Source organism: Scleropages formosus, chromosome 17 (assembly GCF_900964775.1).
Source record: "Scleropages formosus chromosome 17, fSclFor1.1, whole genome shotgun sequence".
NCBI lineage: Eukaryota > Metazoa > Chordata > Actinopteri > Osteoglossiformes > Osteoglossidae > Scleropages > Scleropages formosus.
In genome coordinates this window covers 18,033,594-18,047,299 of record NC_041822.1, presented here as the reverse complement: position 1 = coordinate 18,047,299, position 13,706 = coordinate 18,033,594, and the positions used below count along the sequence as shown (strand labels likewise).

At 51.9% G+C, this 13,706-nt stretch overlaps 1 protein-coding gene across 1 annotated transcript in view; it reads right to left on the bottom strand.

The window, feature by feature from the left end:
* grid2 (glutamate receptor, ionotropic, delta 2) overlaps positions 1 to 13,706 on the bottom strand; it is a 351,265-nt gene that overhangs the window by 84,938 nt on the left and 252,621 nt on the right. Inside the window, exon 10 of the mRNA XM_029259349.1 lies at positions 712 to 813. Coding sequence (XP_029115182.1) covers positions 712 to 813 — 102 coding nt within the window. The remainder of the gene's footprint in view (positions 1 to 711; positions 814 to 13,706) is intronic.

Genomic DNA, 13,706 nt, shown 5'->3' with positions numbered 1-13,706 from the left:
TGTCTTTCAAAGTATACGGCAGACGCGCAGTTCATACTGCGCCCCCACGCGCACTCCTCACAGCAAAAGAGCACACGCTCACTGGCTCACGCTCGACGGCTCCCACACTCTCTCGCTGCAACTCGGTCAAGAGCTCGGTCTCGGTACGTGAGCGCGTCAGAGTAGACGCGCGCAGTGTGCCGTCTCACCGACCCCCTGTACGCCACCAGTACAGAGCCATAGGGAGGTCTCAGGGAACACCCCCCCCCACCACCACACACAGGAAGGGCTCCGCTGGCCCTGTGTCATCCGTGTGAACTGCGTGAACGCTCCGGTCCAGCTTACGATCGCGGCGACGGCGGGAGCAGAAATCAGAGGGATCAAGACGCAGATGTGCGGAGCGGAGACATCGCCTTTCTCTCCTCCGACTAACTTCAAAGGCTGGATATGAAGAATTTAAACCTCTGAATCTTTTAAAGCTCTCCTGGGACTCACTCAAATCATTGCTGGAGGCCAGATAACAAAATTCAAACCTCAATATAGCTGAGCTCATTGGGCCCCATTTCATCCTCCAAAATCACTTTTAACGAACTGGGAGACCACGGGGATGCGCGAACAGACACGAAGGGACACCTCGGCGCGACGAGAAGAAGGACGAGCGTGCCTCTTTGCGGGGGCGAGCCCGGCCGGCACGAGCACGGCGACGGAACGCAGCGATACGGTTGTTCTCACCAGCACGGTGACCACCCGGAGGACCACGCCCCTCATGTTGTTCTCCAGCTTCCTGTCGCTGAGCGTTCCGTTCAGGCCGTGCACCGGGTCCCAGGTCCCCAGCTGCAAGGCAAGCAGAAAAACCCCAGTGAGCGTAAGCGAAGGACGGGGAGCGCGTGCCGTACCTCGCCGAGGGAACGTGACGCGTACAGGAACGAGATCAGCAGAGGCTCATCGCACACAGAGCGAACACAGCACCGCAGGTGCACGACACACACAGAAAATGCATCACAGAGAAAACGAAGCATGTCAGCTTAATCAAGCATATAAACTGTAATTACAAGCAGCGCGACTTTCAGGTGCTGTAGGGACCCAAAACACGATGGGTGGTGTTTGCGCCATCACTGGGGTTGCATCTCTGAAACCCGCATTTCAAGAGCCATACGCATTTATTTGGCATGTTTCTCCAGAGCAACTTTCAATTATTCTCCCATTTATACAGCTGGGAATTTATACCGGAGCAATTTAGGGTATGTACCTCAATAGTACTGCAGCTGGAGGCGGGATCTGAACCAACAACCTTTGCATGCAAAGGCAGCTGCCCCCCCCCCCCATACTGTACAAGCTAATATTCAAGTTTCGTCCATAAGACGAGTCTAAAACTCATTTTCCGTGGATATCTATACAATATAAAAGCAATTTCATTCCTTCGGGTTACACAAATTGGCTGGCGCTACAGATACTGCACGTAGTACCAAAAGGTCAAAGAAAATCTGTGGGCACATTCAAGCTAATCATGACCAGAGAATTGCTTCTAATTAAAAGTGTAGCATGTTGTCAGCATGGATTTATTATTTTGTTTTAAAGATGTTTTCTTAAAGATCGCCTGATGTTGCCTTAAAATCTTTCGAAAGGAGCGCGGCACTCGGCGGGGGGTCTGAGCGGTCGTGTGCACGGCTTGGGAACCGGTCTCTTCGCCACCGGAGCCCTCGGTAAGGCCTGGCGCGAGCCGGGCACAGCTGGCGCTGCTCTCGCTAACGAGAGCCATGCGAGCGAGCGAGCCGGCCGGCCGCGGAGCCTGCGGGACGCGACCGGAAGGGACGCGAGGCCGAAGGACGGGGACCGAGCCGGAAACCCACGCTAACGTCACGGCGAAGCAAACTCGAGTCGCAACAGATCAAAGCGAAGATGAGGGGAAAAAAAACCAGCTAAAGCTGCCGTGAAGGAACTAGATTTCCGGAAAAAACACTAAAGTTACCGCCGAACGAAAATTCCAAAAATGCGAACGAAAACAGACGGAAGAACCAAAAAATGAAAAACAAATCAAGCTGAAGAGTAAAAAACGTGAAAGTCCCAAAAAAGTTCTATCGAAACTAAAGGCCGGGCAAAATTAAAGTCCCAAGGAGACAAAGTTGGAAGAAAGCGAACGAAACCGAGCGCCGAAACAAATTAACGTTGCAGTGAAAGAAACCCGAGTCGTGACAAAACAAAGAGAAGCAATTGTGCCGGAACAGCCCGGTGATGCAACCGAACAACAGGGACGGAAAGCGCCGGTCTCTCGTCGTGTCCTCATTGACAGAAGCTGCTGAGGACAACAGCGACATCACACTATTTGCAGTGCTCCTCGCTTTCGTGCCGCTCAAACCTCTCTTTTGTTTAATTCCGGTGGTACAGCGAGTAGCGCTGCTGTCTCACAGTGCCCGGGTGGTGCGAGAGGACGTGGGTTCGATCCCCACTGAGTCCTTCTGGAATTTCCACGTTCTCCCCGTGTCTGTGTGGGTTTCCTCTGGGTGCTCTGGTTTCCTCCCACAGTCCAATGACATGCTGTTCAGGTTCTCCCATAGTGTGTGAGTGACGGAGAGAGTGTGTTCCACTGGTGTATGGATGAGTGACCCAGTGTAAACAGTGTATCTAGCAGTGTAAGTCACCGTGGTGAATAAGGTGTGTGGGCTGATAACACTACATAGAGTTCATTGGGAAGTCGATTTGGAGAAAAGTGTCTGCTGAATAAATAAATGTAATTCAGCTCCCGATAAACCCGTCATACGCCTCTCTCAACGCACGGCCGCACTGCAAGCGGCTTTCGTCAATAACCACCTCGAGATCCTGTCGATAATGGCAGTTATGCAAATTAGCAGCAAACAAACGACGATTCCAAGCTTCCGCTAAAATCCATTCATTGTTGATCAGACAAAAAGTCCTCCAGAACTCCTACACATTAAAATAATTAAAAAACGCTCTCTGCACATGACACTCCTGGGGTAAGATTTTTGGTCCAGCTTCCAGTGGCGGATTGGTTAATTGTCATTTTTTGACCAGGTAAAAGAAAAATACGCACTCTGCCAAAGGATACAGTTTTTCATTTCATTTATTTTTTTTTTTTTGGAAAACCACTAAAAGGCACATGGCAGTCCTCCCCATCCCCTGGCCTCCGCGCTCTCAGTGCACAAACAGTGATTTTCAACCTCTCGGGCAACGAGGACATTATTTTTAAGGGCTTTTCAAATGCCATGCATTTCTTTGCTCACAATGAATTGACTCTTTGAAATTGTCATAAATTATATTGCTGAATCATTTCTTGAAACCGTGCTGAACAACAGCTGCAGAAAACTAGTCCGACTCTACGGAGCCTGCGAATGCAAATGCATTTCAGTGTGTCCTTCGTTCTTCCATTAATGACAGAGGGGAAAAAAAAAAAAACACAATCAAACACAGCCCCACCAAATAACGGCGCATGCTGTTGATGATATTATTATGCGATTTCCCAGCTGCTGATTTGCATAACATCTCGACCGGGAATCTCGGCAAAAATCAAATCATTTGTGGGATGGTCATGCTGTGAAAGCGTTTAATATAAGGCTGCCTTTTGCCTTCGGAGGAGATCTTCACAGATGACGATAAACAACTGCAGCTTCCTGATCCCCGGGCCAAGAGAACCCCCCGCAGTTGATGCAGGAACATCTCGCACACATCAGAAGTCCATTAGCACTGCTGTACGCCCGGGCACTTTGCACCGATAAACATTAAACTAATGTCCGCATGTGGGGCCACCGTCCCTGGTACATCTCAAGGGATGAGGCTGCAGGCGGCGCTGGCGCAAGACCTGCGGGTATCTGTGGCTGTAAGAGTTCAGAACACGGGCACGTGGTTACGGATGCATGCGGGCGCGACGTTTCGGCTTCCTGCCGTAAAAAAAAAAAAAAAAAAAAAAAAAAAATGTACGAACCCCGGATGGGACTTTTTAACGAAAACGAACAAATAGCTTCGTAAGTCGGTGAAATTGTGGACTGCCGAGTCGTTTCACACGAACAGAGCACCTTCCATGGGAATGTAAACAACATCTCCTGTTCCTCGCGGAGGAGCGCGAGCGCTGCGCGCGCTCCTCGGTTACGAGGCCGAGAACGTCCGATGGCCACGGCACCTTTCGGCTTTCAGAATCTAATCTGCGGAAAGAAGCCCCGGACCTGTTTGTTCCACGCCGGAGCGGAATTAACCTTTTCCTTTTGTGTAATTGCTTTTATAATAACTTCAGCAAAATGTTGGCAACAGAGCCGGCAATTACCGATAACAACAGCTTTAATAACGTTCTTATTGAATGCATTATTTTACAGCGGTGTGCAAAGTCATTACAGATCCGGTGCCATTTAGGCAGCAACCGAGATACCTGCGGGTCCCCGCAGCATCCCTACAAACTACCCCAGGGGTCCCTCTGCGGCGTTTGCACCAGGGCGCGGTCGCCGGACACTCGCCGTCACATTCTCTACGCTCGCCGTGGCCACCTTGAAGCCACCTTGCTTTGTCGGCGACATTTGGTACGACACGAGAGGCCAGGTGCAATTTACGTGGACATTTGGTGCGTTGTCTCACGCATTAGCATTTCACGGCGACACTCAAGTCATCAATTCACTGGCGAGCTAATAATTCCAGTAAGTGGCTACGTGCGCACAAAACCACGGGCAATGATATCCGCCAGAAAGGATAAAATGAACTAAAACGCTCATGAAAGAATATCGCATACGTAGTCTTCCAGCTTTCTGCTGTCAGGTCTTACAGAGAATTTGGACAATTTGGACTGAAACATTGAGTTTCAGCCTAGAATCACAATAAGCTCGATGTGTGAGAAAGACTTGCCGCTCTGCTCTTTTATCTCAGATCCACTTGATGAGTTTCTCAAGGCTCATCCTGCAGATTCTGCGCCTTGGCATAAACCCGATTCTCAAAAATTTCTATAACGAAAACACTGAACCAAACTCCTCATCAAAGCCAAAAAGGACATAAAAGTCAATATTCCAGAACCACGTAACCTTACAAATAACTTGGGAATCATACTTCATAAGCAAGACAGCAGGTGTTGTAGTGGTTAATGAACTGTCGAGATATTCAAATACCCATAAGGGAACCGCTGCCTTAATATAAAGCCCTTCAGCATTTAGACCGTTCTCCATGTGGGTAAAACGTTGAGCAATTTTATCAGCTCTGGCTAAAAGCACACACTAAGCAAAAACTCGTAAATAAATCACAGTGGGTGGGGAATCTCCAGTGGAGGTTAATTACAAACAGTCTTAAGAGCCACATTTACAGGGAGTGGGATTTCATTAGGTTCAAGCACACATTTGACAGGGATGTCTCTATACGCCCACGCCACCATGAGCACCCCCCACCCAACGGCTCACTACCGACGCGTGATCCGTGTGCGCCGAGACGACGCGTCTCCCCGGCATCCACGGGGTCCAGGGCCTCGACGTGCCTCAAACAAACCAATAGCAGGTAACGAACAAAGGGTGCGAGCCAACGGGGTTCCCGCCGAGGCCCGGTTTGCCGGCACGCCGGCCTTTCATCGGATGAGCCGCTCACGCTTCGGTGCCGTCGGCTCCCTCTGGAACCCGTGGCGGCATTTCAGAAACGACAATAAAGAGGGCCGCTCGATCCGGAGGATGGGGAGGGACGACCGCTTTCGCAGAGACTATCTGCGAGGTGAGTGTCAGATTCCACACCCTTGTTATTCGCAGTTAACGGTTTAAAGGGAAGGGCGTCCTTTTGTGCGCCGGGCCATTCCATCCGAGCCCTTTCTAGAACACCGTTATCTTCAGAGAGACAGATAAGGGCCCGCTGCCCATCCCCAAAATGAGGAGATGCGTTCGGCTCCGCCGCGTCAATGAGATCGATGCCGCGCGTCTCGTTGGGCTGCTCTGTACGAGCCTAAAGCTGCCTCCGCTCCTCGTGCACAGGGGAACAGCTATGCGTGCTCCTGCAGGACGATAGCCGTTGCTGCCACGATGGGGTTCCGGCCCTCGGCCTCGACTCAGGGGCTCAGCGCCGTGACGTTTCTCCAAGCCACTTCGGGTGTGCTCTATGTGAGTATGCTATGTCGGTTTTGCGGAAACTTTTTGCCAGAACAATTTCCACCCATTGCGCCCATCAACACAGCTGGCTATTTTACCGGAGTAATTTCTGGTTTAGTGTCTTGCTCCAGAGAAACCATGGCAGGGTCTCCTCTGGTCCCCAAGACGTGGGTCCGATTGCTCCCTTCACAAGCTTTTACACTCACTGATAATGATACCTGGATCCTGTGAAGAACCAGGAGAGAACCTGGGAAGAAAAGCACCAGTGAGGTGGATGGGGGGGCAAAGGAGGTTGGCCAAATGTACTTCAGTGTCCTGCACCATCGCTGTACTCAGTCTGCTGGCTTCCACTGACGTGAACTTATCCTCCTGAGAACCTACAGAACATCAGGACTCCCAGAATGCACTGGATGATGGGAAAGGGCAGCTCAAGCGGGAGCGCTTGGCACCTGGCTGAGAAACCGCTGCGTGACACATGTAGAATTTGCACAAGCGCTGATTTAGGGCCTCAAACCTAAAGCAGAAGAACCTGGATGGGTGGGGGGGGGGTGCTGCGCTCCAGGGGGTACAGGCTGCCGCTCCACACCACCAGGGCCAAGGGTTTGACGCTGCGAACAGTACTAATCCAGATAAACGGCAAGTTCCTGTCCATCGAAGTGACAGCCTGTCTCGGCACAGAGGGCTTCTTTTCTGTCTCATGGGAGCAGATGCTCACATACACACACACTCACACACACATACGCAGGCACATATGCTGGGATCCATATGGCCACGGACATAATGATACACACAGAGAGGCACGCAATGATGTACACACAACTTGACCCATATAAAACAGCCAAGCACACATGTACTTTAATCAAGCACACGGAGAGAAACAGACAGACACACACGCGTACAAAAAGAGAAACACACAGGAAAGAACACACACACCAGCGCCCAGACACAAGAACGACAATGCTCACACTCGCTCGCTGACACATAAACAAATGCTTGGAGACACCGAGGCGCACACACTAGCATCTGGTGCCCTTCAGGAATACCAGAGCATCTCCAGGAACACGAGCACTATTAAACATCTTGGCTGTAAGCATCTGTATCAATACGTCGTTATGTGCATAAACAGCTCGGCGCGAGTCGTTATGCGCAGCATCCAGGGAACGAACAAATAAACGATATGGACAAACAAGGCAGCCATTACCGAATCACAGGGAGCAACTGCGTCGCTCGCTGTTCGTTGGCGCTCTTATCCGTTATGTATCGGTTTAACGGGTACCTTCACGTAGCGGGCACGTCGTTCACCCGTTTGTACGAGCGGCTTCGGACAGAACCGTACAATTTGGGCGTTTCGCCGTCTCAGCCGTGTCCGCTGGAATTACCCCAGCGGCACAAGCGGACGAACGAGATGCCGCCGACAAGGTGTGACGCTCAGTGAATAGAAGCGAAGCTCTTCTCCGCTATGATGACACACGTTGCCTCTGGGTCCGCTGTAAGATTCAACATCACCTCTTCTTTGGATAGCAGACACTCTCTCCCTTTCCGCACGATGGCTGACTGTCGCACGGTCACGCCAGCGTTGACGCGTTGACCCGCTCACCCCCTGCCAGATGAGCCGGAGCGGCGTGGAGGACAGGAGGGCGGCTGGCGAAACGCGGAGCGCCAGCCGACTGACAAGAGGACAAAACATGCAAAACAAGCAAATGCTTTTCCCTTTCATTATTTACCCATGAAGTTCTGTTTTCGTTCTCTCCCAGTACGCGATGGTCTCCGAGGAGAAGGCTGATGGAGGCAGCAAAACATTTTTCTCCAACCCCCCGGTAGACCCGCGCCTCCCTCTTGGAAACGCCGTCGCGTGTCACAAGAAGCGGAACCCGCCGCCTCTCGTCTCCAGGTCGAAGAGAGCTGCGCTTTGGCAATGCGTGCAAAGCTGCGAAATGCACTTTGTTTACTCTGACTACTTTGGAGGAAAGTGCCCTCTAAATCCGTGAACGTAAACGTGATGCAAATGTGAAGACGGAGGGATCGGGCGGCTCGCCCTGCAGAACCCAGGTTACCAAGCGACGCGGGTCATAGTGGCGCAGCGATTCACCGGACGCACGACACCCCCGGCCGAACCAGAAGACGAACACCGAGAGGGTGTTCGGACGATCTCTCCTCAGACGGTATATCCGCGCAGTTCTCGAGCAAGCGTAGGAAATGACCGCTGCTGAAAAAGAAATCAATCCGACTTTACGATATGCGATCAGCCAATCGGACCGGTTACGCAAACACAATCAACACGGAATATTATTCTGGCACGGAGAAAAAGTTCACGGAGCAGTTACTCCGTTAATGGAAGTCAGGTGTAATTACAGAGGCTGGTTTAAAAGACTTTAAGTGCAAAGCTGAAAGTGCGACGCTTACCCATCTTATGCGAAAGATGCCAAATTACAGGAATTACAAAATCCCTCTTACGCATTCAAAACGGATCGCTCGCGAGCCGACGCCCATCGAGAGTACCGAAGTAAAAGTGAAACGGCTACTGTAATCGAGCTAAAGCGATGAACTGATCTCAGTCTCACTTCTTTAATGTAAATATTCCTCTGAACCAGGTTCTCCACGAGATCAAGTGCCACAGAGAGAGGCCTTTTCCTGATGGGGAGATAGTGACTCTTCTCTGCACTCCTCTACAGCACAATGCTGTATATCCTAATCTGATGGCTTCCTGCGAGCAGTAAATGCTTCCAACAATAATCCTTTCAAATACTATACGACTTAGAGGTCCGGACGCACTGCTCCGATATACCGACCCGGTAGCGGCACATCGACGACACGTCTCGCGCCGCCATCGGTTCGGCTCTCTGCCTCCACCTCCCATTTCGATCCCTCCGCTGCCCGCGTGCAGCTATTTATGAGCGGCGCAAATGCCCGTCCGTTCTCTCGCAGCCATCGACGCAAGAAGAAGGGAATCCGTAACGAACAAGGAGCGGGACGCACCCGCTGCGACTCCCGCGCGAAACCTGGGGCGTAACGGCCACGGTGCGGGCGCTCCGGCGTTCGTGAAGACGAGCGGCTCCCGGCGCCGCCCCGGAACCTGCTGCGGGCGCGTCTTCTCGCTCCAGCCGACCTCTTAACTAATTAGGCCCAACTGGTCTACTATAGGGGCGCGGTGGCGCAGTGGGTTGGACCGGGTCCTGGTCTCCAGTGGGTCTGGGGTTCGAGTCCCGCTTGGGGTGCCTTGCGGCGGACTGGCGTCCCGTCCTGGGTGTGTCCCCTCCCCCTCCGGCCTTACACCCTGTGTTGCCGGGTAGACTCCGGTTCCCCGTGACCCCATATGGGACAAGCGGTTCTGAAAATGTGTGTGTGGTCTACTATAAAATAAAAGCCAGGATGTCGCAGCTCCTTTAGGTCAGCTCTTAACATGAGTATTTGGACTAATAAAAGCTTGAACGCATCGCCCGTGTGAGCTAACACAAAACTTCGACGTTTCCTCATGCTGAATTTGTTGAACAATAGTAACTAAAATGAATGTAATTATGACTAATCAATCCCTGACTTCAGGGATCAATAACTATTAATTAAGAATTAATTAGCTGACTGCAATTAAACTTTTTACTACGTTATGATTGTTTCGCCGAAAGGAAATGTGACAGTTGACGGAAATGCCTTTAAATGAAATCTCTCGCCGAGACTGAACTGACAGCTCTGCCAAAGATTAATTGGTTAAGAGTTTGGAAGACGCAGAGGAATGCAGTTTGCGCGGCGAGTCCCCACGAGCGGGGCTCGGACTGCGGCCCGCGGGACACGGAGGCCTAAGGAGGCGGCGGAAAGAGCTCGCCAGAAGGGCGACCGCAGCTGCCGCCACGCACGCTGCCGCGCCGATGGCTTCACGCGCCGACGGCTTCACGCGCCGACATCCGGATCCTCGGTAATGTGCCTCGCAAGAAATGCACGTTTTGTGTACATAAGCAATGCAAGCAACAAATGACAGCGGGGAGATAAAAGTGCGACGGCTGTTAAAAGCAGAATATTTGTTGTCTTCTACTTGTCGTCTTACCATGTTGTACAAACACAGTGCTGGAGCCCAAATGCCTGCAGCATCCTAACATATTTGTCACACGCCCAGAACCGATGAACCGTGTTCTACTGCAACATAAGCGGTAGGGAGAGGATGACGACAAACGTTAATATTCTTTATAAGACTAGTGGGTCATCGGCGTGCAGGCGTCACGCGGAACGCAGGGAGCCGAGACGGATGAACCCAAGTGCAGCGTTGTTGTTCGTTAGACGTTGAGGGAAGAGGCAAGGTCTCAAAAGCAAGGACGGGCGAAGGGTCGGTCGATCGGCGAACGGGACGGGAACGAGAATCCGTGGACGCGGTCGGAGAACGAAAAAAAAAACGGAGATCGTGGACAGAACAAGAGTGTAGTAACGCGAGGAAGGGCGGTTGTCCCAAACGAGATTCCGCAACGGTACGGGAGCCGAAGAGGGTCTTTATAGGGTGGGCGATTACTCATGAGCTAGTGCGGAGTCGGGTGTTGTCGCTTGCGTTGTGGGCGTGGACGTGACAGCAGGATGTCAGCAAGACAGCGTGAAAAAAACGATATCTATGTGTAACAGTAACATCTGAATCCGTAAATATCACGACACGTCAGAATTCTTTTTAATCTTGCCTCACGGACATGCGAGCCTTGTGACAGATCGGCAGGCGTAAAACGTCCGGTTTTATTTACTCATGTGAAACACAATGGCCTCTCCACTGTTGTATGGATGAACCAGTAATAGAGCGCAATTACAGAAACAGGTCCTTCATCACAAAATGGACAGTTTGCCTATTAAATCAAATGGGAATGGAAATTGAAATGTCCAAGTGCCGTTTTGCAGACCAACAAATTCTGCCGCTGTTAATTAGCCGAGATTGATTTCCGGAAACTCGCTTTTTAATAAAAGAATTAATCAAAATAATAACCGAGGAGATAAATTAAACAGTATTTGTAGCTCTGCATAATTGAATTCCATCCTAATGCAGAAAAAACCAAATTAACCTTGCAATAAATATAAATAAAGGCAACAGCAGCAAAGCCAAAATAATTTCTGTATCTGCTTGCAAGTGCTTTGAAGGAAACGTGAAATCTGCTGGCCTGGACGCTTCATATTTTTCGCGAGCAGGATGGCGAACGGGAAGAGGACGAGACTTCCGCAGGCATCAAAACGGTCATCTCGAGGCGTGAGGGGGGAAAAGAGGCAGTGGACAGCGTCACAGTGAAGGAACTGGGCCTGTGGACAAAGCGACCCATTTATTCTGCACTTTTTTTTATGGCCAAATAGGTGAGACAGCATTCTTTCGTCTTTGAGGCGTTTTACTTCCCTTGGCCTCACCTGGAAAATCCGGCAGAATAAATATAGAGCTTACAGACTGTGTCGGGTCGTAAACCGGGAGCACTTACGGTCAGCGCAGATAAGGGCGTCTGCCAGCTGAATAAATTAGAATGTTATATGGTGCGGATGGACGCGGGAGGGACGGGGGGGGACTGGACAGCCTTAGGCCTGCTGTGGTCAGAGCAGGCATGTTGCTGCCGCTCAACAGCTCATGTCTTTGTACAGCTCAGCATTTGTACTGGAGCAGCGCAGTTAGCGCCCGGCCCTAGGGTACAACGGCACGGACCCTCCTGCTGCCTTGCGGCGGAGGTCTGGAATCCCATTAATAAAGCGCCTGACAACTAATCCAGCAGGAGACGGACAGGGGATGACCGGTGTCGACGCGCATGTGAAATATTCCGACGTAGCTATTCTTGTTACAAACTATGAATAAAACATTAAAACATGATGGATGTCAGAATAGTTAACGAATCCGGATGTATAATATAAAATATGTTGGAAGGGGAATTAAATCTGTGTAATGAAAAGCCACACAACGTCACATATTCAAATCTCGTACCGCAGGGCGAGCGAACGGGGGGCGTTTCCCACGAGGCTCGCGTGGGGCGACGTCGTCTCCGTGGCTGGGAGGAACAACGAGGGCGTCGCTGTGCCTCTTCCCTCGCGCCGGTCTTCGGAGACTTCGAACACATCTTCACATCTGCAGCCCCCGTGCTCGCTTAACAATAAAAATCCACTCATGGCCCCAACCCCCACCGGCTGACTTCCCTCTCTGCCTGTTATTCTTCCTTAGACGCCTTAATAGGAGCGCGGTGTATTTATCTCACTTCTGCCGGGCCTGCCCTTTACATCAGAGGCGTTTTACAGGCTCGCTGAGGACCAAAGCTTTATTATATTATTAATAATACCGAGACTGCTTAGGTGCCCCTTTAAGGCTTTTTATCGAGAGCTCCCTCCGTCCGTACCCTTGGATGTTGAGTGAAGTGGTGAAGTGTCCCCCTCAAAGGTACAACAGCAGATGCCACCCTGGGATGTGAACCTGCACAATGTGATTACAAGTGTGGCTCCGCAGTTGAGAAGCTACCTGTCGCCGATTTAGAACGGTGGATTAAGGAGTGATGGTACGCACGGCACCTCATCCCTCTGTTCTTGGAGGCACTCGCCCTGGGGGGGAAGGGGACACATGCAGGTCTGGAAAGCAGGGTGATGCTAATCCTTCCTGAGGAGCATCATGGGAGCAACAAGCCACGCGTCTCTGGCGGTTTCGAGCGACGAGCATATCCCCTGGCTCTAATCCCGGGTTTACAAGCTGTAATTCGGCTCCAACCTACCGAAGGGAAGCTCGAGAAAGCGGATGGCAGGGAAGGCCGGGGGCGTCCCATCGGGTGGAGACCCCCGCATCGGGAGGGGGTAGGGGCAGGAGGGTGGAGGACGGAGGACGGCGGGTTTGGAACCAACGAGATCGGTTGCGCCGCCAGAATCACCTTATCGTGCGCAAGAGTAACCGCGAGGCTCTAGTAGGGTATGAGGGCCATACGTCGCTTTCGAATTACCGGATCGGAGAACCTGCTCGGAGCAGCGTAATTATCCCATTCTTAATCTGAGCGTCTGCTCCCTGGTCCTGCCGTCTCAGCAGGCCTCACGCGTCCCCCCGCACCGTTTAAGCAGATGGAGCCGTCCGATGTTCTGGGGTTACGGATCGCTCCTCCACGGAGGACGCGCTGCCGTCCGCCGGGCCGCGACCATCCCGGCGGGTAGCGGAGCGCGTGGGCAGCGCTGCCGTACGGCGCGCGTTCGGCCTCGGCCGTCTCCGACGGGACCACGTCGGCACCCTTCGCGCAGATGGCACTTGGAGCGCGATCCTTCCTCCGTCGTTGAGCGCTGGGGCCTACGAAACACAAGTCTGAACGCTGAAACGGACCATCGGATGAGGAATTTTGGCAGGCTGGCGATGCGGTCTGTTAGGGAGTGTGACGAAATGGTGCGGCTGTTGACAAATTGCAGCGCTGCCCACGCCTCCACCTTAGCGCGCAGCGAGCCAGCTGCCCGGCAGATACCCCAGCGGCGGCGCGAATACACGAGTAATAAAATCCGATTTGATGTTTACCGCAAGTCCACATCCAAACAAAGCAAGATGTCTCTGTTACACAAACGAGCGGAATGCTTTGATTCGCTTGGATGGACTTACGGCTGTTTCTCCCCGTGTCGCCGGTGAAGTGAAAAGTATTGGCAGGCCAAGAAACACGCGAGTCGAGAGCGAAATCCTCATCGTGCGGCGGAAAACAAATCAAACCGAAATCCTGCCGCGAATTCACA